The 25,900-nt window shown below is 45.2% G+C and overlaps 3 protein-coding genes and 4 non-coding genes across 8 annotated transcripts in view; all 7 read right to left on the reverse strand.

Annotated features, from left to right (window-relative positions):
- The window catches only part of DYM (dymeclin), a 286,983-nt gene extending 286,154 nt beyond the window's left edge, over positions 1-829 (reverse strand). The window contains exon 1 of the mRNA XM_053912308.2: positions 696-829. The gene's annotated coding sequence lies outside the window, so the exon portion shown is untranslated. The remainder of the gene's footprint in view (positions 1-695) is intronic.
- A 6,615-nt stretch (positions 830-7,444) lies between these two features.
- On the reverse strand, positions 7,445-14,740 carry C10H18orf32 (chromosome 10 C18orf32 homolog). 2 transcript variants are annotated; one of them, XM_024580443.3, is made up of 3 exons: positions 14,603-14,740; positions 8,976-9,165; positions 7,445-8,172 (listed from the first exon to the last, which is right to left on the reverse strand). In XM_024580443.3, exons 2-3 carry the CDS (start codon positions 9,138-9,140, stop codon positions 8,107-8,109), a joined length of 231 nt encoding a protein of 76 aa, XP_024436211.1. In that variant the 5' UTR covers positions 9,141-9,165; positions 14,603-14,740; the 3' UTR covers positions 7,445-8,106. The 2 variants fall into 2 exon arrangements, with proteins under 2 accessions (XP_024436211.1, XP_024436212.1); XM_024580444.3 differs by having other exon boundaries at positions 8,976-9,162; positions 14,603-14,732.
- A 1,109-nt stretch (positions 14,741-15,849) lies between these two features.
- RPL17 (ribosomal protein L17) lies at positions 15,850-19,808 on the reverse strand. The gene is made up of 6 exons (XM_024580442.4): positions 19,611-19,808; positions 19,478-19,518; positions 18,815-18,949; positions 17,962-18,060; positions 17,215-17,406; positions 15,850-15,935 (listed from the first exon to the last, which is right to left on the reverse strand). The coding sequence occupies exons 1-6, from the start codon at positions 19,648-19,650 to the stop codon at positions 15,888-15,890; spliced, it is 555 nt and encodes a 184-aa protein (XP_024436210.1). The 5' UTR covers positions 19,651-19,808; the 3' UTR covers positions 15,850-15,887.
- LOC112323029 (small nucleolar RNA SNORD58) lies at positions 17,100-17,163 on the reverse strand. The gene has a single exon (XR_002976677.2). It is a non-coding gene; the product is annotated as a small nucleolar RNA SNORD58 (small nucleolar RNA).
- Positions 18,658-18,723, reverse strand: LOC112323028 (small nucleolar RNA SNORD58). Its single transcript, XR_002976676.1, has one exon. It is a non-coding gene; the product is annotated as a small nucleolar RNA SNORD58 (small nucleolar RNA).
- Positions 19,329-19,392, reverse strand: LOC112323030 (small nucleolar RNA SNORD58). Its single transcript, XR_002976678.1, has one exon. It is a non-coding gene; the product is annotated as a small nucleolar RNA SNORD58 (small nucleolar RNA).
- Positions 19,742-19,807, reverse strand: LOC112323031 (small nucleolar RNA SNORD58). The gene has a single exon (XR_002976679.1). It is a non-coding gene; the product is annotated as a small nucleolar RNA SNORD58 (small nucleolar RNA).
- Positions 19,809-25,900: the final 6,092 nt, after the last annotated feature.

Below are 25,900 nucleotides of genomic sequence, written 5' to 3' on the forward strand. Positions count from 1 at the left end.
CAGACATTATGCTGTCTGGCTCATGGGCCCTCCTTGCAAGCAGGATATGATTAACCAGAACTAGACTGACCTGGGAAGGGTGAGAGGTCTGGAAATCCTGGCCCGTGGGGAATGGCAGACAGACATCGGTATGAACAACTTCATTAAGGTAAATGAAATGTTCTCGGGGGCATGACTAGACTTCTTTTGTGTTGTCCAGGGAACCAAATGAATACCAAAGGCTGAGGGTCACCGGATGCAGATTTCAGCTCCATTAAAGAACCTACGCCAACATTATCAGTACTAAAAATCAACAATTCCCATTACAGGTCATTTGCCCTGAGCTACGCTGTTATTTTGTTTACATCTCCAAACAACCCTAAGAGAAAGGGTTGGCCTAGAAAGTTGTTGAATGACTCAGGAAGCACTTCCCAATAGGTTAAGAGAAAGTAAGCTTAGTAGTAGTGAGGTTGTCTACCTGGAAGAAAAAATGAGATTACAGTTCCTACGCGTGCTGCAGCAGAGGCTGGCTGAACAGGTAGTCAAATAAAATTACAGCTGGGAAGGACCACTGGCAACTGAGCAGGTCCCTTTATTTTAGAGATGAGGAACTGGGCCTGGGGACATGAGGGTTTGGACAAGGACCACACAGCCTGGAAGCTGCGCACGGGACTGGACTGAGCAGGCTCCTGAACTGGCATCACCTGAGTCCTTACCTGCTGCTGTGAGAGCGAATCCCCTGCCAGGCCTGCTGTTACCAGCCGAGGAAGACACTGCCACGGGCCAAGTTGCGTGCTCAGAAGGCAGTGGTTGGCAGTTCAGGGGGGGTGGGAGGTGCCTGCCTGTTTGGCAGAATTAATTGGCAGAGGCCACACGATTCATTTTCCAATCCCCCCGGCCTGCAGCAGAGCCCAGCTACACATTTATGTCCACAGAGCCCCCATTTGTCCTCCCCTTTCCTGAGCCCTGAGGCTAAGCCTGGGGAGAAAGCCACCTGGACAGCCAGGACTGTGGTGACAGTTCCCACTCTTCCCCCTGAGAGGAGCCGTGGGCTGCATCACTGCAGGAGGGCCCTTGGGGAGGGCGCTCGGTGCCGTTGTCACGGTGTCCTTCCTCTGGGGACAAATTAGGATGGGTCACAAAAGAGTATTAATGGTGTTTTGAAAACACCTGCCTGGGCCACGCACTGTTGTGAAAGTTTCAGGGATATTAACTCATTTAATAGTCACTCTGACCCCCCAGAAGAAGCACTTATTCATCGTCCACATTTTACACTCGCAAGTTAAACGAACCCTCCAACATGACAAAGCTGGCATCCGAGCCGGGCACCTGGCTGCCGGCCCGCTTCCACTCGCTGGGAAAGGCAGTCCTGGAGGAGCTGTTTGCTGGTGCCTCCACCTGTGCGCGCACGGTCACCTGACGTTCCGACTAACGCAGGCTAGCACCAGGGTGTGTTAATTTGCTGGGGCCGCTGTAACAAGAACACCACAACCTGGACGGTTTGAACAATGGAGATGTATCGTCTCAAAGTTCTGGAAGCCACAAGTCTGAAATGAGGGTATGGGCAGAGCTGGTTCTCTCTGTGGGCTGCAGGGGAGAAGCTGCCCCATGCTTCCCTCGGGCTTCTGCTGGCTTGTTGGCTGTCCTTGGCTGTCCTTGGCTTTCCTTGGCTTGTAGAAGGGGCACCTGGTCTCTGCCTTCATCTTCTCCTGGTGTTCTGTCTGCAAGTCTGTGTCCAAATTTCCTCTTTTTTATAAGATACCAGTCATACTGGATTAAGGCCCACCCTGATGACCTCATATAAACTAATTCCATCTGCAATGATCCTGCTTCCAAATAAGGTCACATTGGGAGGTACCAGGGGTCAGAACTTAAACATATGAGTTTGGGGGTGGGGTGGGAGTGGGGTGGGAACATAATTCAACCCTCCACACGGGGTACAAACAGCTAATCCAGGGAAGATCTGAAATGCAACTGACCTCAGAGGACATGGCCAGATTTATTGGTGCCAGTGAGTCAAATAGGTAAAAATCATTTTCGGACACACACGATGTTTTGTAGGAGGGTGTGACTACGCAGTAATGAGACTGCTGGTCTCATTAGGCAAAGTGACCCTCCCAGAAGTTAGCAGCATGAGCCTAAGGGACTGACGACATAGTCTGTGGTATGTCCTGCCCTGGCGTGGAGAATGGAGATGGGGGTATCTAGAGGAAAGACCACAGAATAGCAGGGACGGGAACCTCCAAGCCCTCCCCCAGGTCGCCAGGGGTCAGAACAGTGGCTTAGCTGTTTGACAAGGTCGTTGAAACTGCCCTATCACGGGCTACTAAAATGTCAGGGGGAGAGATTCAAGTGGTTGATTTAGCATTTGGCAATTTCTAACGGTGCTGCACTTTTTTCTATTTAGTTCCAAAACATTTAGCGAATGTATCCGCAGAGGCACTGTGGGAGGTGGCTGTCTGCAAGGAGCTCACCATCCTGTGAGACACACTAGGTACCCAGCTCTCTGCAGTGCAAGGTCACCTGCAGAAGCTTCCTCCTACAAGGGGCAACAGACCCTCTAACAGGGAGAACAGAAGGCTTCCCTGATGGTGTGGTATTAAAATGTGGCTAAAAGGGTCCTGGGCCAATTTCCAGTGTGGGGGGGAGGGGTGTTCCCCCAGACCACCAAGCAATTTTCCAACAGCAGCCAGGTGTCGGAGAATTCAGCTTAATTCAGACACTACCTACCAAGACAACATCGGATTTCACAGGTTAAGGGCTCAGTCCTGGAAGATTCGTAGGTGCATGTTCAACTTTGTCAGATGATACCAAATTCTTTTCCAAAGTTCTACCAGTTTACACTCCCACTGGCAACATATACGAACCCTTTCTGTCCATCCTTCCAACACTTGACCTTTCATTTTTACCACTCTGGAGGGTTCCATTTGGGTTTGAAATTGCATTTCCCTGCCGAAACATGTTTCCACAGGATTATGAGCCGCCTTCTGTGAAACACGCTATTTAAGTGCTTCCTCTGGCCCTCACCTGAAATTATTTCTCGCCATCCGACACGGGGGCAGAAAAGGCTACCCTGAGTAGCACTTTAAATTTCAAGATTATAAACCCTTCATGTTTAAAATCAGTGAAGCCTAGGGCATTGATAGGTGGAGACCATGCAATTCAGATCCAAAGTGGAATCCCAAGTAACTGAAGGACTAGAATCATTTAGTCAGCAGGAGGTGGTAGACAGACTTCCAAGACGCCCCCGCCACCCCTGGGTTCCTGGCCCCCAGTGTTCTCCCAAACACCAAACTTCTGAGAAGGGATTTTGCGATTATAATTAAGGTCACAGTTGAGTTGACCTGAAAACAGGGAGATTATGGAAATAGGTCTGATTTAATCACATGAGCACTTTTAAAAGCAGAGAACCTTCTCTGCTCATCTCAGATTAGATAGAAGTCAGAGATGTGCCCTGGCTGCCCTGCAAGGAAGTGAAAATCCGGGTGAGCAGCCTACTGGGGCCACGTGCCAAGGAAGGGCAGGCAGCCTCTAGGAGCTGAGAGCCGTCCCCAGCTGACTGGAGGGAAAACAGGGACATTCAGTTCTGCAACCTCAATGAAATGAATCCTGCTCACAACCAGTGAGCTTGGAAGCCCAGACGAGAACTGCAGACCCACTTGGACAACATCCTGATTTCGGCCCAGGGAAATCCTGAGCAGAGAACCCAGCCGTACCAACCCCGGGTTTCTGACCTACAGAAACCATGAGACAATCAAGTTGCATTGTTTTAGGCCACTAAGTTTCCGGTCACTTGTTCTGCAGCACAAAATGAATACACTAAGGAAGGAAGAAACTTCACTGGCTGAATGGCAAGCAGTAGAACCTGTGTACAGCTGTGGGTGTGCAACGTGTAGGTCTATGGGCATTGTTCACATTGCTGTCCACGGGAGTGACGCCCTCTGAACACCCAGCCCAACTGCACGCAGCAGCCCTGCAGGAGACTCCACTCTCACCTTGTTCCAGCATCTAGGCTACTTCTTTAAACATTTTCTGTCCTTCGTAGAAATGAGAGGGTTGGGCTAGATGTACCCAAGGTCCACAAAAGCTTAATATTTGGAGTGTTTAGTGTACTTTGTGACTATTACACACTGGCCCCTCAGTCCTCAATTTCAACCTCTTGCTTCACTTACACAAGTTTGCCCACCGCCTCTGCCTCTTCCTTAAGGAGCTGCCACCATGTAAATGAATACAGCTTTGAGGACTGAAGAGCCAGTAGCTCCCTGGGGAAGAAACCACAAGGAAACTTCCCTCCCCTCCTTCCCTTTGATTATGAGCGAACCCAGGAAATTTAGCTTTAGAGTTCAGGGGGCTTAAAATTAGTGGTGAAAAGTTCTTTTCAATACCATCGGTCTGTTAGATTGATCAAAACATCAGTGGTGGCCACTTTGTAGACGTGCTGATTCACCTGGTGACTGGAAAGGCAGCTTAATAATACAAAAATATAATAAAGTGATAAAACCGGAGTCTTCCAGGTGAGCTTTGAGTAAGTACCTAAGAAAATGAGCCTGTCTCACAAAGAGAGACAGGAAATGCAGTTAAGATTAACTAAGGCAAAAAGTAGTTATTGAAAACTAGGCAAGTTAAAAAGTCATAGTGCAAAGAGAGCAAAATTAGAACTTTAAAACAAATCCAGAACCAGTGATGAGTCCAAACTCCCCCCTCTCCATCTCTGCCCAGTTGCTCCCACTAAGGTCTCACTCACAAGGTGGCAACGGCTGTGACGGCCCTGTTGGTGGTCGGTACTTAAAGACAACGCACCGTGTGGCTTTGACATCCTAGACTCTCCAGGTAACATATTTACACTCTATGATCCTGTTTCTTTGGCTGTATTTCAAAGTTTTGTAAGGATCAGATAAGATCACGTGTGTGAAATACCTTTGCTCGGTGCCAGCATGTTTAACGAGTAGGAACTCTTACTAGAAAGGCAACCCTGAAATGTACAGTGAGAGATTGTAGGAAAGAAAAAAAAACATGGACAAAATAATGAATTTTTTCATAAAAATATTTTTCATGAACTTATTCCAACAAATGGGCTGCTGTTAACCTTTACCCTAAAGTTCTTTTTCACTTTTGGTGTCAAAATGTCATCTTTCATGAAAATATTACAGCTTTTCAATTTATTTCTGGTATGTAAAATACAAGATTGGGAATCAGTGCTCAAGAGGGAGATAGTTAGAAGTGGAAAAGGCCCCCTGACCAGTGTGGCTCAGTTGGTTGGGCGCTGTCCTGCAGAGCGAAAGCTTTCCACAGGTTCCATTCCCGGATTCCCAGTTACGGCATATGCCTGGGTTGTGGGTTCCATCCCTGGTTAGGGCGCTTATGAGAGGCAACCAATTGATGTTTCTCTCCCTCTCTTTCTCTCTAAAATTAAAAAAAAAAAAAAAAAAAGAAGGAAGTGGCAAAGGCCTAGAAGATCTGCAATTCTCAGGAAAGGCGGATTTAAATGAACTGGAATGACCTGGGGGATCTTTACAAAATTATCCTGAAACCCTTTTAATATTCAAACTCTTAATAGTATTGAATTAAGAAAACTGGTGTGCTACTGAAAACATAATAAATAAGAGGTAAACCAAGAAATACGAAGGTGTGGGGTTGGGATTCAGAAAACAAGAGCCCCAACATGGGAGTGGCCAAGGAAACGTCCCAAATACTGCCCCTGGGCATCAGGCCTCTGCACCAACCAGTCAAGGTAATTAGGAGGACAAGGTAATTAACCCCAGGAAGCAACGCTTGCCTGAGGGCGTGCCACCAGACCACATATAATCTATGTGGCAGGCAGTACTTACGCTCATTGTGTCGGTCAGTGTTCCAGAAATCACATGGTACCGAGACAAAGCAGTGACCCAGAGCCAGTGAGAGGTGTTACCAGCCCTCAGCCCAAATGGCCAAGGAGAGGAGAGGTCGGTGGAAAGCGAGGGGAGGCATGTGGAGTGGGCCACCCTGAAGTGCCTTTACTCTGAGGAACGCACTTGGTCTGAGGAGGCCTTGAAGGGAGGTGGCCAAGGGAATAAATACCCCGGCCTCACTCCTCTCTTCCCATCGCTGCCGCAGATTCCCACCAGTCAAACCCAACAGACCCCGGAGGCCATGGGAAGCCTGTTGATGCCGTCCATGCATCTGTCTTGGGCAGCAAAGTAGGGTGAAAGGAGCAGAGATTTGGAGAGGCAAATGGAAGACATGGGGCACATTCATAATGACATAAACACTGATCAAGAACTTAACCAAAATTTACAAAACTTATAAGGAGGACGTGCAGGCAAAGTAGAGGGAGCGAGGTGTAAGAGCACTACACCCCAACCTTGGAGGTGGTCGGTAATGTGGCAGGTTGACAGCTCCAAAGATGGAGACAAAACATAAGACAAAGCGACAGCCACGTAGGCAAAGCCTTTGGGGTCTAAGGGAGTATGGACATTACACACCTGCAATATTATGATTTTAAAAAATGGTATATTTAATAAAAACATAAATTTTAAGAAAGTTGCTAGAAGACTATATAAAACAACTAAGAGTAGCCCTGGATAGATGGTTTGGTTTGTTGGAGAGTTGCTCCATGCATTGAAGGGTTGTGGGTTCGATTCCCAGTCAGGGCACATACCTAGGTTGTGGGTTTGATTCCCAGTCGGGACGCCTACAAAAAGCAACCAATTGATGTTTCTCTCTCATACGGATGTTCTTGCTCTCTCTCTCCCCCTTCCACTCTCTCAAGAATCAATAAAAATATCCTCCGTTGAGGAATATAAAAAAAAAACAACTAATAGTGGTTGCATTTGCGTAGCTGAAATAAGGGAATGAGACTAGTGAATATTAACTTTACATTTAACTTTCTGTTGTATTGTTTTACTATGAACATTTGCTATTTTTACAGTATAGTTTTTATACCTTAAATAATAAACAAAATGCAACTGAATTTAGTTGCTAAAGGGAATTTATCTTATCCCTCAGGTGGGTTGGGGCAGGAAAGCTGAAACCTACTGATTTCTATCAAATGAGTCCAGGATGAATCAGTGACTTGATCAGACACAGAACTTAACAGAGCCTTGGTTAGGACCCCAGCACTTCAAAGGCAGAAGTCCCTTCCAACCTCTCCATGCCTCCAGGGAATAAATGAGTATGACATAATGATAGGGCTCATCACCTCTGAATATTTCTAGGTCCATAAAGTGAAGCAGCCCAGGGGTGAAAGGCCACATAAAGGCCCAGACCGGCAAAGAACTACCCAGTCACGTCACAGATGTTGAGAACCAGAGCTTTGGAGAGTCTTGTTATGCAACAATAAATAACTGATACAATCTACTCTTTAAAAAAATAACATTGCTGTCTCAGAACTATTCAGATACCATCATACTATTATAAATTCTGCTTTCTGATGTGGTTTAAAAAAAGTCCCTTTTTAAAATATTTAAACTTAAAAGAAAAAAACCACCACGGCTAAACTGAATATTTAATACATTTTGTAGGAACAGAAGGAATGCAACAAGGATTAGAATTTTATAATATGCGTTAGACACTTATGTAAAAGGTGTTCCATTTTTCTCAAAAAAAATTTCCTCTATTTCCTGTCTTTGCTATTTCTTCAGCATAACCACCAGAAACTACTATTCTCGTAGAGAAGGGGCTCTGCTGCGTTGGGCAATAATTATAACCTTACATGTCCCGCCATTATCGTCTCCAAAACCTCCCTTTCACCTCACCACACAGTCCCACTGAACTCCTTACAGTAACAATATACTCTCTCTACTTAAATTCAAAGAGCCTGAACAAAAGCTAGAAGCCCAAAGATGTTTAGGTGCTGATTTAGTAACAGTGTCTACTGGCATAAACCTTCTATTTATTCATATTATTGAAACTAGTAATAGGAAAGAAAGCTACTGTAATGAGAAAGGAACTCAGAAGTGAGATCATTAAATATAACTAAATCCATTTTAAATATAAATACCATGTATTTCCTGATTAGTATCAGGTAAATATCTAAACTATCTACCCTGAATTCTTGTCTAAGAGAAAACGTCAGAGACAATTACAAAGAAGGTGCTTCAAATTATTAGGTCCATTTTGAAAACAATGAGGTCCTCTGGGACAGTCACTTTAGTCTTTCTTTTTATCGGAGACTTCTATTGGTCCTTTTGCTGGTAATCCATTTATGTCTGCACCCTAAAATGAAAAACCATTTTAGAGATTAGTACAACACAAAGCCATCATCGTAAGAGCTATTCTCTTTCAAACAGTTGGCAAACTTCAGAATGAAAAACAAACTAGAAATGTGCAGGATCGTGCAGGGGTGTCCAACCTTTTGGCGTCTCTGGGCCACACTGGAAGAAGAGGAGTTGTCCTGGGCCACACATTAAATACACAAACACTAACGAAAACAGATGAGCGAAAACAAGGCTTTATGTAAGTGTATGATTTTGTGTTGGGCCACATTCACAGCCATCCTGGGCCGCGGGCTGGACACCCCAGGCAGTGCGGCAGAACACAACTGAGGTTGAACGTAACAAGCACCGATGCTAAAGACAACTTGTTGCCTAAATATTCATTAAAAAAAACTTAATGAAAAAAAAAAACCCTCTATGATCATTCTGATTAAGTCTTCTACCAAAGTTATCAATCAGTGAAACTGGCTTATTTATTAGTATCATCTCTTCTCTTCCATTAGCTATTTAACCATTACTCTCACCAGCCAGTAAATAGTGGTTATTATCTTGGCCATAAGGCAAGGCACAAATGCATTAATCAGGGGTCAAGTTTAAAACCTTAGTTTAAACTAAATGTTAATCACTTAAAAAAACCAAACAAGCAGCTAAACCCCTTATTTTTAAAAAGAAGGAAATTAAACACATTATCGAAGCTTCTGGTTCCAAGAACCTGCTTTCCAAAAGCCAAGTATTTATTTCACCCTGACTGTACCATCCCCCTCACCCACCCTTCCTATTCGAGGCATTTGAAACTGTTCTTACCTTGTAGTCCACTTTGCCTTTGCTTTTATCATTGGATTCTTGTACCGCTTTTCTAGGCCACATGCGGCTAACAAAGGGGGAAATCAGAGGGTATATGTATGGTTCCAGGAACTTTTTGTAGACCCAGAGCAGAACCGGAATGACTATACAAGGAATGCACACCATTGTCCCAGGTGTGAGCTCCTGACTGCTGAAAGACACGAAGAAAAACAAATCAGCTCACCACAGATGACTGGAGGAACGTACCTAGATTAATATCTTTGAAAGGAAAATGTCTACATTGAAGGAAAAGCTCAGATCATACTATTAGCTAAAAGCAAGAATCTTATAAAAATGCCGCTATCTGCAAGGTAAAAGAATAAAAGGTGGTAGGCATGGAAATAATAGTGAGGTTCCTGCCTCCGAACTTCTCCAATCACTGCTCCCAAGGATAAATTTAACAACGAAGCAAAGACACCAATGTTTGCCAGGTTCTAGGCAGTCCAATGTTTTGCATATTCGGCTGGCCCTCTGTGTTTTGCACCTGTGTTTCCCAGGTTTTGCATCTATGGAGTCAACCAACCCCAAATTAAAAACATTTGAAAAAAAATTCCAGAAAATTCCAAAAAGCCAAACTTGAGTTTGTCGTGCACAGAGCATGTCACTGAATCCGTGCAGATGAAGCGATGAATAGGCATACGTCAGTCTGTTCACAAATACTACACCACTTTATACAGGGGACATGGCGGGGGGGGGGGGGGGGTTGGGTACAGGGGGATGGTGGCAGGGTACCCTGGAGCCACTCCCTTGAGGATACTGAGGGACAACTGTATGACGAATTTAAGCCAAAACCCAGTTGAGGTGGGGTGCTCTTGCTGTCTGAATTTACACATAAAGCAAAGGAAGGCACAACACATTAAAGAACTTGGTAATGGGGAGAACCAAGATGGTGGCGTAGGTAGACACACTGCGCCTCCTCGCACAACCAGAACTGACAGAAAATCGAAGGCAAGGAAGTCCGACACCAAGGAAATAAAAAATAAACATTCGTCCAGACCGGTAGGAGGGGCGGAGACGGGCACCGGGGCAGAGAGGACTCGCGTGGCCCTGGCGGGACCGAGACTGGCGGAGTGTGGGACTAGCAGGGCAGGCAGTCTGACCACTAGCAGACCTGCGGCCCCACATTCGAGCAGATAAACCGAGAGGGCCGGACTCAGAGTGGCAGAGAACGGGGCACACAGAGCGGCGGGTAGCAGACCCCACAGCCCCACACTCTCGCACAGATAAACCGGGACAACCGGTGGGGAGCAAAGCAGACCGCGTAACCCAGGGATCCAGCCCGGGGGAAATAAAGCCTCAAACCTCTGATTGAAAACGCCCGTGGGGGTTGGGGTGGCAGCAGGAGAGACTCCCAGCCTCACAGGAGAGGTCACTGGAGAGACCCACAGGGGCCTAGGGCATGCACAAGACCACCCACTTGGGAACCAGCACCGGAGGGGTCCAGTTTGATTGTGGGTAGCGGAGAGATAGATTGAAATCTGGTGGAGCCTGCGCCATTGCTCCCTCTCGGCCCCTCCCCCACGTACAGCGTCACAGCGTCATAGCGCAGCGACCACCATTACCCCGCCCTGGGGAATACCTAAGGCTCCGCCCCTTAAAGTAACAGATGCACCAAGACAAAAAAAAAAAAAATGGCCCAAATGACAGAACACTTCAAAGCTCCAGAGAAAATACAACTAAGCGACGAAGAGATAGCCAACCTATCGGATGCACAGTTCAAAACACTGGTTATTAAGATGCTCACAGAATTGGTTGAATTTGTTCAAAAAGTAGATGAAAAAATGAAGCCTATGCTAAGAAAAACAAAGGAAAATGTACAGGGAACCAATAGTGATGCGAAGGAAACTGGGACTCAAATCAACGGTGTGGACCAGAAGGAAGAAAGAAACATCCAACCAGAAAAGAATGAAGAAACAAGAATTCGGAAAAATGAGGAGAGGCTTAGGAACCTCCAGGACATCTTGAAACGTTCCAACATCCGAATTATAGGGGTGCCAGAAGGAGAAGAGGAAGAACAAAAATTTGAAACCTTATTTGAACAAATAATGAAGGAGAACTTCCCCAGTCTGGCAAAGGAAATAGACTTCCAGGAAGTCCAGGAAGCTCAGAGAGTCCCAAAGAAGCTGGACCCAAGGAGGAACACACCAAGGCACATCATAATTACATTACCCAAGATTACACAGAAGGAGAGAATCTTAGAGGCAGCAAGAGAAAAGAACACAGTTACCTACAAAGGGGTTCCCATTAGACTGTCAGCTGATTTCTCAAAAGAGACCTTACAGGCAAGAAAGGGCTGGCAAGAAGTATTCCAAGTCATGAAAGGCAAAGACCTACATCCAAGATTACTATATCCAGCAAAGCTATCATTTAGAATGGAAGGGCAGATAAAGTGCTTCTCAGATAAGGTCAAGTTAAAAGAGTTCATCATCACCAAGCCATTATTATATGAAATGTTAAAGGGACTTATCTAAGAAAAAGAAGATAAAAAATAGGAACCGTAAAAATGACAGCAAACTCAGTTATAAACAACCACACCTAAAACCAAAACAAAAGAAAACTAAGCAAACAACTAGAACAGAAACAGAACCACCTAAATGGAGATCACATGGAGGGTTATCAATAGGGGATTGGGAGGGGGAGGGGGGGGAAAGGTACAGAGAATAAATAGCATAAATGATAGGTGGAAAATAGACAGGGGGAGGGTAAGAATAGTGTAGGAAATGTAGAAGCCAAAGAACTTATAAGTATGACCCATGGACATGAACTATGGGGGGGGGATGTGGGAGGGAGGGGGTGGGCAGGATGGAGTTGAGTGAAGGGGAGGAAATGGGACAACTCTAATAGCATAATCAATAAATATATCAAAAAAAAAAAGAACTTGGTAATGATGACTTACACTCCAATTCAGTGTGAGTATAATGGCCTAATCACCTTCAAAGACTGACAGTATTGATTAGCCAAACCTACAAATGGGCAAATCTTGTGATAGTAAACTCTAAGTTATCACTTTGAAAGACTTCTAGGCTGCAAACCAGCTGGTCTTTTACAGGCAACAATTCTCCCTTGGTACAACTGCTTTTTCTTTTTAATGGCAATGAAGGTATACAATGTAACAGAAAATTTTATTTAGAATGATTATTATAACTTATTTCCAAGAACTTAAGATATCTAATTTTCTTGATAATTAGAAACCACCTTGGAATTTCTCAAAATTAACAATTTCTTAAACAAGATTAAATCCTACTTCCACACTATACTATACTATTAAACAAAAACTTCTTAAATTTACAAGAGTTTCTTTTTAATCCTCACCCGAAGATATGCTTATTGATTTTAGAGGGAAGGAAAGGGAGGGAGAGAGAAACATTGACGTGCCTCTTGTACGTGCTCTGGTAGGGGACCAGATCACAACCCAGGCATGTGCCCTGACCAGGAATCGAACTGGCGACCTTTCAGTTTACAGGACGACACTCCCACCAACTGAGCCACACTGGCCAGGATGATTTACAAGAATTTTTAATCCCTTAGAGTAGCCTTAAAAATTAAGAAGCTTCAGAACACTGAATAAAAGCTAGTAATTCAGGATGTTAAAATTTCTTATTTTCAAAATCTTGTAAATGAAGTATTATGTATTATGAGTGGGCATCATGTCTAAGTTTACGGCAATCTACACTTATTCACAATACAAGTAAACGATGGCGCAGACAATTCAATCTTAATGACTCTGAAGTGAATTACAAGAGCTATAAAGAAAGATCCAAATGTACATCAATGAACAACCGGCTGTTTTACAAAGGATTCATAACTGGGTTCTTTAAAAAGTTCCCTTAGTCAAATTAAAATAACAATTTAAGGATTTACCAAAATATTTTTTAAAGTTTAGAGAGAAGGGAAGGGAGAAGGAGAGGGAGAGAAACATCCATGTGCGAGACACATTATCAGATGCCTCTCCCCCCCGCCCCCCCCCCCCCCCCCCCCCCCCCGCCCCGCCCCGCCGCGGACCTGGCCCACAACCCAGGCATGTGCCCTGACTGGGAACTGAACGGGCAACCTCTGGGTTTGCAGGTTGGTGGCCAATCCACTGAGCGACACCAGCCAGGGCAAGAATTTACCAAAATATTTTAAAGCCAAACGAGCGGTGAGTCTTTTTCACCATTTTCAAGAGATCATTATTTCTGGCCATAGACATTTAGAATCTGACCTGGAGAGACCTAAGGGGGGGCTGGTTTGGGAGTTGCACTCTTAGAGGTACCACAGCACAGTAATCAAGCAGACTGGACCGCAGCGGCCTGGGTTTGAGACCTGCTTTCCCCACTTTCTGTGTGGCGTTCTTGGCCAATTTAACCAACCAGTCTGAGCCTTAATTCCCTCATATGTAAAACGTAGACAATAAGAGTACCTCACAGGGATGTGGAGTAAATAAATTCATATGCGTACAAAGCTCAGAAGTCTGCATATATTAAGTGCTAAGTAGGTGTTGTTACTAAAAAAAATAATAATAATAAAAATCCCAAAGTCGTGGCCTGTCCAAAGTTCACAGAAAGATAACTAGTAACTACAGCGGGCTAAGACCAGAATTCTGGGTCTGGTTTCCTGCCTCAAGGCTTCGTCTCTTCCCAAAACACAACGCTTCTGTTAATTCCCCTCCCGCCAAACCTAAACGGCAACGCTCTGAGCAAGTCTAGGCTGATGACAGGCTATCCCCCTCCATCATAAAGATTCATTTTTACTTTCTCGTAACTGCTGTGTTTTAAGTAACTTTGTACGCACTGTTTTAAAAAAAACTCTTGAGAACAAATCGTACTCATCAGTCTTATCATAATTACGGCTTTTAAAAAACCTTTTAGCTCTCTTCAGAAATGAAGCTACTGTATTTCATTTCTTAATCCTCATAATGATTCTTCGGGGACTTATTTTACTTCATGTGGAAACTGTGACTTAGAAAGAAGGTGGCTATGATAAATTGATAAAATTATCATTTTACTTAATCTTTACAAACCATTTCTCGGATACTACAACGAAGCAAGCTAAACGGATTAAAACTGGTGGAGAGGAATTTTCTTTCATTCAACTTAGCCCAATACAATAGAATAGAGAGGAAAAGGCCGAGGCTCCCTCGGAAATCGGGCAGGTGGAGGGGGAACGCCACCTCCCTTTAAGCGACCGGGTCCAGCGCATCATTTCACTGGAGACAAGGCAGAGCGACACGGGCTGAGTGAAAGACCGCGGCTGAAAAGAGGGGAGCAAGGGCGAGTGGTGACGAGGCTAACAGAAGGGCGCAGAAACCGACAATTCAGGCCAGGAAGAAAAGAATCGGACAGAAAGGGAGAGGCAGAGCGGACGCCAGGCGGGTGAGTGACGCAGACGGAGGGAGCGGTGAAGGGCGAGGGCGGGCGGGCAACAGGGGCGCGCTGGAGGGCGAAGTGGGGTACCCCGAGAGCGCACAGGCAGGCCGCGACGGGCCCAGGGCAGGAGAGGCGCCACCGGCCGGGCCGGGGCCTGCAGCGCGGCCCAACGGCGCGGAGGCCACAGCCCGACCCCGCCGCGCACCCCCGGCCTACCGCCCAAGCCCACCCGAGCCCACTCACCGGCGACCACCAAGCCCGAGTGCAAAGGTCTGTGCTTCCGGAAGGAGGGACGTGCGGTGGCCGAGCCAATGGACGCCGCAAAACGGCCGATCAGCACGCGCCTGCGTCGGCCTGACGTCATACAGGACGTATTGTGACGTAGGGGCGGGGACTGGGCACTGCCACCGTTAAGGTCCAAGCCCACGGGCAGACACTTGAGCTTCGCGGGAGTTCCTCCGCGCATTGGTGCGCTTCCCGTCCCCAAGTGCTAGAACGAAACTGCAAACATAACCCAAGAAATAACGCCTGTGGCAATGGCTCACCACCATAGGGGCGGGCAGTTTTCAAGTGCAGGTGTGCCTAAACCGTTCACTCTCCTAAAAGGGCTTAAGTTGAAGAGCGGGATAAATTGTCAACTTTAATTGGCTATTAGTTTAAGAAATGCCTGTAAGTGGGGGACCGGGCTGGGTGGATGGGGGCCAAGGGAGAGTAACTGGGGTAACCTTAGAAGGGTATCTTTAAAAAATGGCTATACCACATCACTCCCACTAGAACAGGTCAGTGTTGATGTGGAGAACTGGAAGCTTCACTCACTGAGCTAGTGGTATTTATTGTGAATGGCACAGCTGCTGTGAAAAATCTGGCAGTTACCATGACGCAGCAAGTCCCGTCTTGGGGTATACGCGACATGAGAAGGCGCCCCACGAAAACTTGTCAATGTTCACAGCAGCACTATTTGTAATGGCTTAAAAAAACAAAACCAAACCCGATGTTCAAATAATCTTAATAGTACATGGATACAAATTATTCATCAGTAAGCAGCAGGTACGTGGATAAACCCTGAATACACTAGGCTAAGTCAAAGCCAGTGACAATGGGCCACAAACTGTGATTTTTTTCATGAGTGTCAGCACAGGCCACTCTACAGGTAAGTGGTTCCCCAGGGCTGGATGGGAGTGACAGCTAAGCACTGTCACAGGTTCCTCTTCCGGATGATTAAAATGTTCTTAGTGACAAAACAATACTCCTTACTACAATCCATTGCACTGTGGCGCGTTGCAGTGTGTCCAATCTCAATAAAGTGGCTGCAAAGTTTCAGAATTTCCCCTTGTTCTAATCCCGTCTCATGCAAAAAAAGCAAGACATTCGAAACAGTGTGTTTATGAACCAAAAGTAGCGGAAGGCAAACAATAATCTATGTCTTTAATTCTAATCAGAAGAAAATGTGTCATCATTTGAAATATATTTACTAATAAAGACAACCAACGTTCTGCTTTTACTTTTATTTATTTATTTTATGCTGAATTTACTCCCGAGCCATAAGCTTTTGTTTCTTCAGTTTCTTCTGGGATATCTGGGGAAAGAAAAAAGAAAAAAAAAAAAAGGACTAAGTTTCCCAAAGAAATCCACATTACATCTAAAGGAGTAGGTGTTAGCTCAGTGAAAGAACTGGAAACTTCAACAGAGGTAGAGTTCTTTGGCACAGCGATCAGGGAATGTGAGTTTCAGCTGAAGTTCAAATGAGGGCAGGGACACCAGCTGGTAAGGATTCCAGGGGCAGGAAGGGTGGAGGGTATTTAAGTGACAATAGGTAATAGTGCTGTATGACACACGGGGAAGTTGGTGAGAGTAAATAATGGGTTCTTATCACAAAGACTTAATTTCCCCCCTTTTCTTCTTCTTTAATCCTCACCCAAGGATGTTTATTGTCTCCAGAGAGGGAGGGGGAGAGAAAGAGAGAAAGAGAAGGACCAGTTGGTTGCCTCCTGTTCACACCTCACTGGGGATCAAACCCACCACCTTTTGGTGTATGGGATGATGCTCCAACCAACTGGGCCAGGGCTTTCCTTTTCTACTCTATCTATGAGGACCCATTGTAGTAATCATTTCACAGTACATGTAAATCAGACTACCGTGTTCTAGTCTACACCTTAAAGTGATACGAGGCAATTACCGTATTTTGCCATGTATAACACGCTCCCATGTATAACAACCACCTACATTTTTGGCCCAAACTTTCAGGAGAAAAAAAGTCATCTTTCGTTTTAATTTTTTAATTCATTTATTTATTTATATTTACATACTTGTTCTTTGTATTATTGTAGTTTGCATATGGATCTCGTTATTGCTTTCTAGTTACACATTTAATGTATAAGCATAAATAAAAGAATTAAAAACATTTATATAGATACAGAATTGGTACCATCCACATATAATGTGCTTCTTATTTTCCCTCAAAAAGTTGGGCAAAAAGTACGCATTATACACAGGAAAATACGGTATTTCTCAAAAGCAAAGCAACAACAAAATAAAACACTGAATTGTCGTCTACTGGAAACAGGCTCATTAGATTGGGGAGGGGGCGTTTCTGAACATGCTGCATTTGAAGGGGCTATGGACACCAAGGTGGGGCTGTCAGTAGACAGTTCCCATATACTGAATGGTGTTACACAAAGTTATTCACTGTTAGTCAAGAAACAAAGACCCATGAAAGTCCAAATAAAATACAAGGCTGTCGGTTGCTCAGGATAGTTTCCTTTCATGGTTAATCCAAAGGTGTCCTAAGTTAGTCATCACAGCAACCACAAATCTAACATGCACAACTGAAGCTGAGCAAAGACTAAGCGATTTACCTTTTTCTTCTGTGCAACCTCCTCCTCTGGTTTAGGAACAATCTGCTCTTTCTCAGTGAGGATCATCTCGATGTGGCAGGGAGAGCTCATGTACGGGTTGATCCTGCCATGGGCTCTGTAAGTCCGGCGCCGCATCTTGGGAGCTTTATTCACCTGGATGTGCTCAATGACCAGAGAGTCCACATCTAAACCCTGGGAGGAAGGAGAGGGAATACATCAGGTCACATCTTTATCTTAATACCATCACTGGAAAATTAAGTCCCTGCCTTAATGAACTCATTTTGGAGTCGCAAGCCTTAAGAGATCAAATAGCCTATTTGTTCAAGCAGTTTTGTCGACTTCCTTCTAAATGTCCTTCCTTAAATTAAATCCAAGTAACTACCAAAACTCAGTGCCAAGTGCTTGTTAAAGATCATTTAAGAATAGTGTCAACTTCTAGACTTAGATGATAAACAAGACTTGTTAGAATGGCCTAGCAGCAAAGAGGGTTATAGCCAGAGATCCACGTTGGATAAACCTGTGTTTTGTTGACATCAGTTTAACTTCTAAGTGGAACTTAACATGTTTCTCCATTACGAATGTAGGCAACAAACCACATTAACCATTACTAAGGCAATCATTTTGGTAACTATAGTTGTTCCTTTGCAATAGTGTTTTATTGTTTGTGTAATAAATCTGGACAACAGCAATATTAGCTGAACTGCCATCCAAGCTGGATGCATGAAAAGATCTCAATGTTCTAGGTACCTTAAGTTCAGCATTACTCTCTGCGTTTTTAAGCATGTGCAGCAAAAACTCAGCACTCTTTTTGGGCCACCGACCCTGTGTCCAGCCCCACTGTTTGGCCTGAAAGAAAACAGAGGCTATTAGTCATTTCCCAATTTAAATCAAATGTTACAATCAAGATTAATTTATGGGGCACTCCCCTTCCTGGGATCATGTCCTTGCCTTTCCCTCCCCTCCCTTCTCCCCCACAGGTACTCATCTCTTCAACTCTAAGGGACCCCATGAAACTTGCAAACAGGGGAGCCATGGGCCGCAGCAGCTCCTCTCAGGCTAACCCCCCACCCCCAGAACCTGTCTCCAAGGCCCCCCCCCCTCTGACTTTCCAAAGAGCCACAGCAGGCCCACCTTGGCTCTCCCATTGCTTCTTCTGTTCTAAGCTCCTCCTTGTTTCACTGTCCCCAGTTTTAATAAATGTACCCATAAAAGTAAAAAACATTGTTTTGGCCCTGGCTGGTGTGGCTCAGTGGATCGAGTGCTGGCTTGCGAACTAAAAGGTTGCCAGTTTGATCCCTAGTCAGAGCACATGCCTGGGTTGCAGGCCAGGTCCCCAGTAGGGGATGTGCAAGAGGCAACCAACCACACGCTGATGTTTCTCTCCCTCCCTTCCCCTCTCTCTAAAAATAAATTTTAAAAAAAGATTGTGTTGTTCATTTCAAGGTTGCTCAGAACATGGTTTTTTTTCATGGTTAATCCAAAGGTGTCCTAAGACTGCCATCACAGCAACCAGAAACAGCCTGGTGAAACTACAGCCGCCCTTATCCCACCCACCCACTTCCCCTCACCACGTCTTTTCACAGCAGCCACTAATTCTCACCTGGGCGCACCTACCAACTCCACCATTGTACCGGCGGAATGGGACACACTGCTTCTTTAAAGTGACATCTTTCAGGTACTTGGTGGCTTTTCGAATATGCATACCCTTGATGGCCTGGGCAGTTTCTCGAGTGTTCTAAATATAAATATAAATGGGCAGTTGCCGTGTGAAAGCACCACAATTTGTAAAGTAAACATTAAATTCCTAGATTCTCAAAATGTCAATGTTTATCAACAGCTAAAAATAACCTTTCCATTTTCATGGGAGCTGAAAAAAAAACCCCCTGTGATTAAGGGCCAGGGAGGCTTGGTTTGAACCTCAGGAGGAATGAATCCGAAACCTCTGTCCTGCACTGTAGCGTTTTTAATCCCTCCATCTTTCAACGACAATCACGGGTCCCGTAGCTGGACCTGCACACTGGGTTCTCAAAAGTAGCTCTGGTCGTTTTTACCCAATTCCCCCTATCCTTAGTCAAAGTGGTCACTGCACACTGATGTTCGGTGTCTAGAAGGTGGCTGCTCAGAATCAATTACTTTTCACGGTAAATCCAAAGGTGTCCTAAGAAGACATCATTGCAGCGACCTTTTTAGCATAAAGAAAAAAAAAAAAACTCACTGGAACAGGCAAAATGACTCTTTCAGAATATAACTATGATGCACGTACCTTAAAGTGAACACGAAGATTTGAACCTCTTGATTTGCATGCTAAAAAAACCACAGAAAACATTTTGGTTAATTTGGGCTATTTCCTTGTTTCTCTTATGCCAAAATAAGAAATGTTATTCCTGTTCACTTACATTTTGTGGGGTTCTCTGGGTCAAGTGAATAGCGAACCATCTTCAGAGGTCACCTGGAAGGGAGAGGGAGTCACTGGCAATACGGATTCACAGCAACTTACAGACTGACTCTGTAGTACGTGCTGCCAGCAGCTGCTCAGACAGGAGTTGTTTTCATGATTAATCCAAAGGTGTCCTAAGAAATGCCATCATCGCAGCCATCCCTTCCTCCACGCAGCGCTGTCTTTCCCTTTGCGCCGACCAGTGTCTACAGACAGCAGCGCGGACACCAGACTAAGCGACACGGACTTCATCAGCCCTCTCTTACTCTTTGGATGGGAACAGGTCTGTTTCAATGCGACCCCGGATCCTTCAGGCGTAGGAAGACACGGGACACTGGGGTGGCGGGGCTCCACTATAGCCCTGGTAGTGCCCCCTTCCCACAGAAGCCTCCTCTACTCACACAACTTCACAAGTAATGCTGTCTTTGCACACTTCTGTGCTTTAACCAACGTTCAACGCTAGTTAATTTGAGACATTCCTCGCAAAATGAATCAAGGCTCGACCCTTTATCCGCACCCCCCCCCCCACGCCATCTCTCATTGAGGCCACAAACGCGCTGCATATTCGACTACCACTCACCGCGAGGCACTGGACCTCCAGATTAGGAAGCGGCACAGACCACGGGTTGCCCGTATGCCCAGAGCCCCCATTCCCGCCCATCGCGACCCTTTTCGGGCCGCAGGCCTCGGGGCGCCGAGTCGGGCACTCCGACACGTCCCCCGCACAAGGGTACATCGCCTTCAGCGAGAAATCAGTAACCGCAAGTCTTTTCCTCCCGGGAGCCTCGAGACCGGTGCCCCCGATGCCAGGATGGACTTGATGACCGGAGGATTCCACACTCCGAGACAAGCCAAAAAAGCACTCACCTCTGGTCGCTTTCGGGAAGAGGAAGAGCGAAGGCTCCTGGGAGAATTCATGAGAACTCAGTGTCTCGCGAGATTTCCAGCTAAAGAAACGAGATTTCAAGAGGGGAGGAGGGAGGGGAGAGGGAGTGCGAGATATGTTTTAGAAGATCCTAAAGCGAATTGATTCCTTAGGGATTGTCTCAAAATTCTCCTTTTTTGGAATCCAGAAATAAAGTAGGAATTTTAATTATCAATCAACTAAAAACAGGTTTGTGCGCAGGTCGGTGTGGCTCAGTTCGTTGGGGGGTTGTCCCATAACCAGAAGGTTACGGATTCGATCCCCGGTTGGGACACCTAGGTTGCGGGTTCATCATCGTCTGGTTTCGATGGGAGGATTCTTCTTTCTTGCATTGATGCTTCTGTCTCTCCCTTCCTCCCTCTCTAAGAGCAGTGAAACAATGTCCTCCGGTGAGGAGAGTTCTGTGGAGCAAAATGTTGCCTGTTCGATCCAGCGTCAGGGCGCAAGCATGGGAGAGGCAACCCAGGGACGTTTCTCTCCTGCGTCACGTTTCTCTCCCTCTCTTTCTCCCTTTCACCCCCTCGCTCTCTCTCTAAAAATGAATAAATAAAATTTAAAAAGGAAGATGCAAAGGATAGGATGTAATTATGTCAATGAGAAAATTCTCAGGATGAGACTATCAGCCAGCCACTTGACTTAAAGCGGTGAACACACAATATACAGATGATGCATCATAGAATTGTACGCCTGAAACGTACATGACTTTTTAACCAATGTCGCCCCAACACATCCAATGCAAAAGAAAAAAAGAATGTTAGTCGCCTGTTCTGCAGCCTGTCTAAAGCGTGTGCTAACAGAAGGGTCTGGTTCAAGACTGGAACCTGGTTCCCCACTGCCGCATCTTGATCTGCACCTGGTGGAGAAACAGCCTGGGCATTTTCTTCCCTTTCATTAAGTCATCGGCGGTGTAGCACTTAGCTTTCGGTCCTCCATTTCAGGGCACCATCACTCTAGGCAGATTCAAACTCCAAGTGGATGGGATTCTCAACAACACTCTATGTGGCTGATTCCTTGACCTCAATTCTAGGGGACTCCAGCCCCAGGTCCCTCTTCTGGACTCCACTCCCCTTGCCAAGTGATTGACTCCACAGTCTCTCCTCGGTAATTCCCATCCCTCACGTCTTGGACCACGGGCTGAGAACTCCCAAGTCAGAATCTTCACTCCACAGCTCTCCTGAGTTAGCCCCAGATAGCGAACAGCTCCCAGGACATCTTTCTCGGCAGGACCCCAAGGCAAATAATATTTGGAACCTAAAGTGCCTTAAACAGATCATCTCCTCTCCCAGCTTCTTTTCTGTTGCATAATGATAATACCAGCCAAGGTTTTAGAAAGCCTATTAAATTCCAGGCATTATTTCAGTGCTTTTCAATCAGATGTATTTTCTTAATTAATCCTTAGGACAACTGTAGAAAGAGATATTACTATTATTTCCATTCTATAAATGAAATTAAGGGACTTCAACCAAAGTCCCCCAGCTCAAAAGTGACATCTGGAAGCAAAGACAAGCCCCGGTGGCCAGGTTTGTCATCACTAGGCAATCTTGCTTCTCCCTTGCCTTGGCCAGTGGCTTCTCTGTACGTCTAAGTTCTCAAACTAGAAAGCTAGAAAACAACTTCTCTTTTTCTTGTCTTGGCACACACAAGTGCTTAAAATCTAGATGACCGCTGGAGTCTTCTAAGTGGTCCTTAGACCTTTATTTTCCACACTCCGATATCTCCTCCAAATTACTGACAGAATCACTTTGCTAAAACAGCTGCCAAAATGATCATGTCATCTTTCAGATTTTATTTTTTTCTGTGGTTCCAGTTCCAAATTCATGGGGATGACGTAAGAGCCCTCTATAATCTGGCCTGTGCCTTCCTCATCCCTTATTCTTCTTTTCTCCTTCTCCTGCACACTCCAAACCCAATTCTTGGTGATGTGAGAGAGAGGTCAAGCCTATCGTGAAAAGTAGGCATGATACCACATTTGATTTTGTATCAGCTAGCATTGGATTAGACTAGAAGTATGAGAAACTTGAGATTATTTCCTTTTGAGGGGAATGCTTTATCTTCTAGAGCCTCAGTGATTTTTTAATAAAATTTAAATAAGCTCTTTAAACTTTATTTGATATATATATCTTTCAATCTGTTGTTTGTAAATTTCATTTTTTTATTGTATCATATTTATTGTGCAGAAATCTTAATTATTAAAACAATGGGAAACTACAAATAGGCTTAATTCTTAACAATCAATTTCTTTGTTCATTCGCCCATTCAATGAATAGTTGTTGAATGCATATTATACGCCTGCCAGTGTGCTAGCTGCTGAGTTATAACAGGTGCTAGGAGATTCCCTAACTTCAAGGAACCTACTGCCTTGGGGTGAGGGTAGGTAGCGATGGAAGGATAGGGAGTGTGGAGGTGAACAATCAATTAGAATATGCTGTGAAACTGCTGAAGGAGGGTGAACTCTGGGGACCTTATTTATGGCACTTACAGTGGGAAAGCTTTCCCTGAGCAGAAGACAAGGCAGCTGCACGGTGAATGACCAGAAGGAGTTAGCCGGCCACCACAATAAGAGGGCTATAACTGTGGTTTCCAGCAGGAAAGTTCTGTTATGGAAATTGCAGATGTTTGGGTTACTTTTGGGTGCCAGTGGGGAGAGATAAGGGAGAGAGGTGAACCTGATCTTGAAGGATCATATTTGCCTGTAAAGAAGTTTTAAGTTTATCTTAGAGTCAGTGTCAGGGGGAGAGGAAGGTCTTGGCAGGCAGGAATGGAGCAAAAAAGAAAAAAAAAGAAAGAATTCATGGACACGCACAACAGTGTGGGGATGGGGAGGAGGGGTGAGGGAAGGGTGGAGGTGGAAGAGGGTAAGGAGGGGACAAATGGTAATGGAAAAAGTACAATAAAAATAAATAGAAAAATATAAAGTCAATGAAGGACATTTGAAAGCATTGAAACCCTTGGGAGGGTGGTAGAGGCGACGTGATCAGATTCCCTCTTGAAGGGATCACACCACACGGAGACACTTCGGCATGCCACAGGGGCAAGAGCAGAGGCTGGCAAAAGACGGTGGTAGCCTGAACTGATCTGATTTAGTTCTTTCTTTTCTTTTTTCATTTTTCTTTTTTTGGCAAAGGGAATGGAGAGTGGTGGATGCACGGAAGAGATGTCAGCAGAAGTCGCGGGATTTCATGGTTGTAAGCTGTAAAGCTTGGTAGCTTTTCTGGACGCGTCTTTCCTGGCGGGGTCGGCAGCGTCTCCTCGCTGAGCGCATGGCACAGCCAGCCTCCTTCTGCCTCTCCGGATACAACAAAGGGAAACCAGCTTTCTGGACGACACCCCACAGAGGCGTTTTGTATTGGATTGAAAGGGGAAGTACGAATCTCCGTAGGAAGAATTTCATTCATGAGCATTCGGGGAAGTGTTTTTGAGGAGCTGTAGGGTTTGGAGTTGGGCCAGCAGAGGATGTTTTCAGTCGACCCCAGAGGACACGAGTGTTTGAGCAGAATAAAGCCATTTGAATGGTAGCAGGGTGCCTTTTGCTTTGCCCAAAATGTTTTATTTCTGTATTTTTAAATTTCTCACTCTTTTTTTAATTGTTTTATGTTAGAAAAGGCTTCTCCACTTTGACAATTCTTTTAATTCTTCCATTTGGGGGGCTACTTTATGGTTTTATTTTCCGTGTTTCTATACGCTACTCATCTGTTGCAAAGCCTGAGATACGATCCAACTTGACTTTTTCTCAGTGACCCAAATGTCACAATTTGTTCAGTTGTCTCTGTTTTTCCCATAGACTTGAAGGGCCATTTTTTCTCATATGTGAATGAGAAATGAATTTAAAAGATGGGGCATAATGGGGAATATTTGCACGGCTGTGAATGCCTCCAGTGGAGAAAGAGAAATTGAGTCTGCAAGAAAGAAAGTATAATTGTAAGAGCTGAGTCCTTGGAAAGCAGAGAAGAGCCTAAGTTGGGGGTGGGGTGGGGTTGTCCTCAGAACGAGGCTGTAGCACACATCCCTGGTGACAGGAGGGGACCTGGAGACTGGAGTGGGTGCAGGTGGTTTGGTAGATGTGGTGATGGGAAGGTAAGAGGAAGAAACATGCTTGATTTTCAGTAGTGTTTACTATGAGCCAGGCACAGTTTTAAGCATTTCGATGGGGTTTTCTCATTGAGAAAACTTGGAGGATTTTCTTAAAGACCTTGTGAAGTAGATGCCCGTATAGTTCACATTCTCTTAACCCAGAAGAGGGCTTTTGGAGATAGGCAGTTAGCTGAGCATCTCAGTGAGCATGTACCTGCTTACGGGGGTACCCTACTTATGAAGGCCCTCAGGTCAAGCTAGAGACTGGGTAATAATAAAATCAGGAGAGGGATGTGGCACTGATGGTGGAATTGGAAGTGAATGGAGCCTCTATGAAGAGAGTCTGGCAATATAAGGTGTAAGAACCAACATAAAATGGGAGGGAACGTATTTCTAATACACATAAATATGTAAGCATGATAGCAGTCTCCCTGCTTGTACCATCAGTCCTGGGCATGGAAACGACTTTTTGTTGTTGCTGGTCTCTGGAGCCCCGGTGGCTCTTGTTAGTTCCCTTAACTTGGCCCACATCTCCTGAAGCCCTTGAAGCCTCGTCTGGGGAGCTCTCTGCATGAAATTGTTTTCTGCTGGCATTAACACTGAAGGTTATCTGCCCTATATTTGAATACTTCCCAGGACCAGAGCTCAATATTTTACTTACCTTTTCAGTTCTATACTTAAAGTAATGATGTAGTTGAGAGTGGAACTAATATTTAGGGTGCGCCTATTGTATGTTGAATGCGATGTACCCTTCATCTCGCTTACTTCCCACGAAGACTTTATAAGGACGATGCACTACCTACGTTAAGAGAGGATGGGCTTGGCACTCCCGGAGGTTGGGTAACCCGCCCTGAATGCTACCGCGAATAGGCAGCACAGGATGCATTTGGCGTTGAGCTAGGTGGATCTGACCCCAATGCGAGCTCTCCTCCCGTCACACCTGTCTGTCATGGGGGGAAATTCCAGAGAGAGTAAACTGGAAATACTGGAAAATTTGCCTTGGATTTTACAATTTTGCCAAGGGCAAGCCTGGAAAGCAGCCCTAAAATTATTCACAAAACCTTTCTCGAGGATACGTTCCTGTCGTTCCTCTTGAGTGACACCATTGGCCACTAGGTGGCACCAGTTCAACGTTAGGTAGAGCGTTTGCCGTCATTTTTTCGTGGGCAAAGGGCGCTTGTAACAAGTTCCAGTTTACCTTGATATGTAAATATGACTTTGATCTAATGAACTCGTATTTCCTCCAAACTGGG

The sequence above is a fragment of the Desmodus rotundus genome, chromosome 10 (genome assembly GCF_022682495.2).
Source record: "Desmodus rotundus isolate HL8 chromosome 10, HLdesRot8A.1, whole genome shotgun sequence".
NCBI lineage: Eukaryota > Metazoa > Chordata > Mammalia > Chiroptera > Phyllostomidae > Desmodus > Desmodus rotundus.

What these genes read in the sequence shown, in the direction of transcription:
- RPL17 (XM_024580442.4), bottom strand. Translation starts at nt 19,650, where the DNA reads ATGGTTCGCTATTCACTTGACCCAGAGAACCCCACAAAAT. An exon ending in AGAGTAATGCTGAACTTAAG is followed by an intron (nt 17,407 to 17,961) that starts GTACCTAGAACA and finishes CCTTCCTCCCAG; the next exon opens with GGTTTAGATGTGGACTCTCT. An exon ending in AGGTTGCACAGAAGAAAAAG is followed by an intron (nt 15,936 to 17,214) that starts GTAAATCGCTTA and finishes TTCTTTCCCCAG; the next exon opens with ATATCCCAGAAGAAACTGAA.
- C10H18orf32 (XM_024580443.3), bottom strand. Translation starts at nt 9,140, where the DNA reads ATGGTGTGCATTCCTTGTATAGTCATTCCGGTTCTGCTCTGGGTCTAC. An exon ending in AAGGCAAAGTGGACTACAAG is followed by an intron (nt 8,173 to 8,975) that starts GTAAGAACAGTT and finishes TTTTCATTTTAG; the next exon opens with GGTGCAGACATAAATGGATT.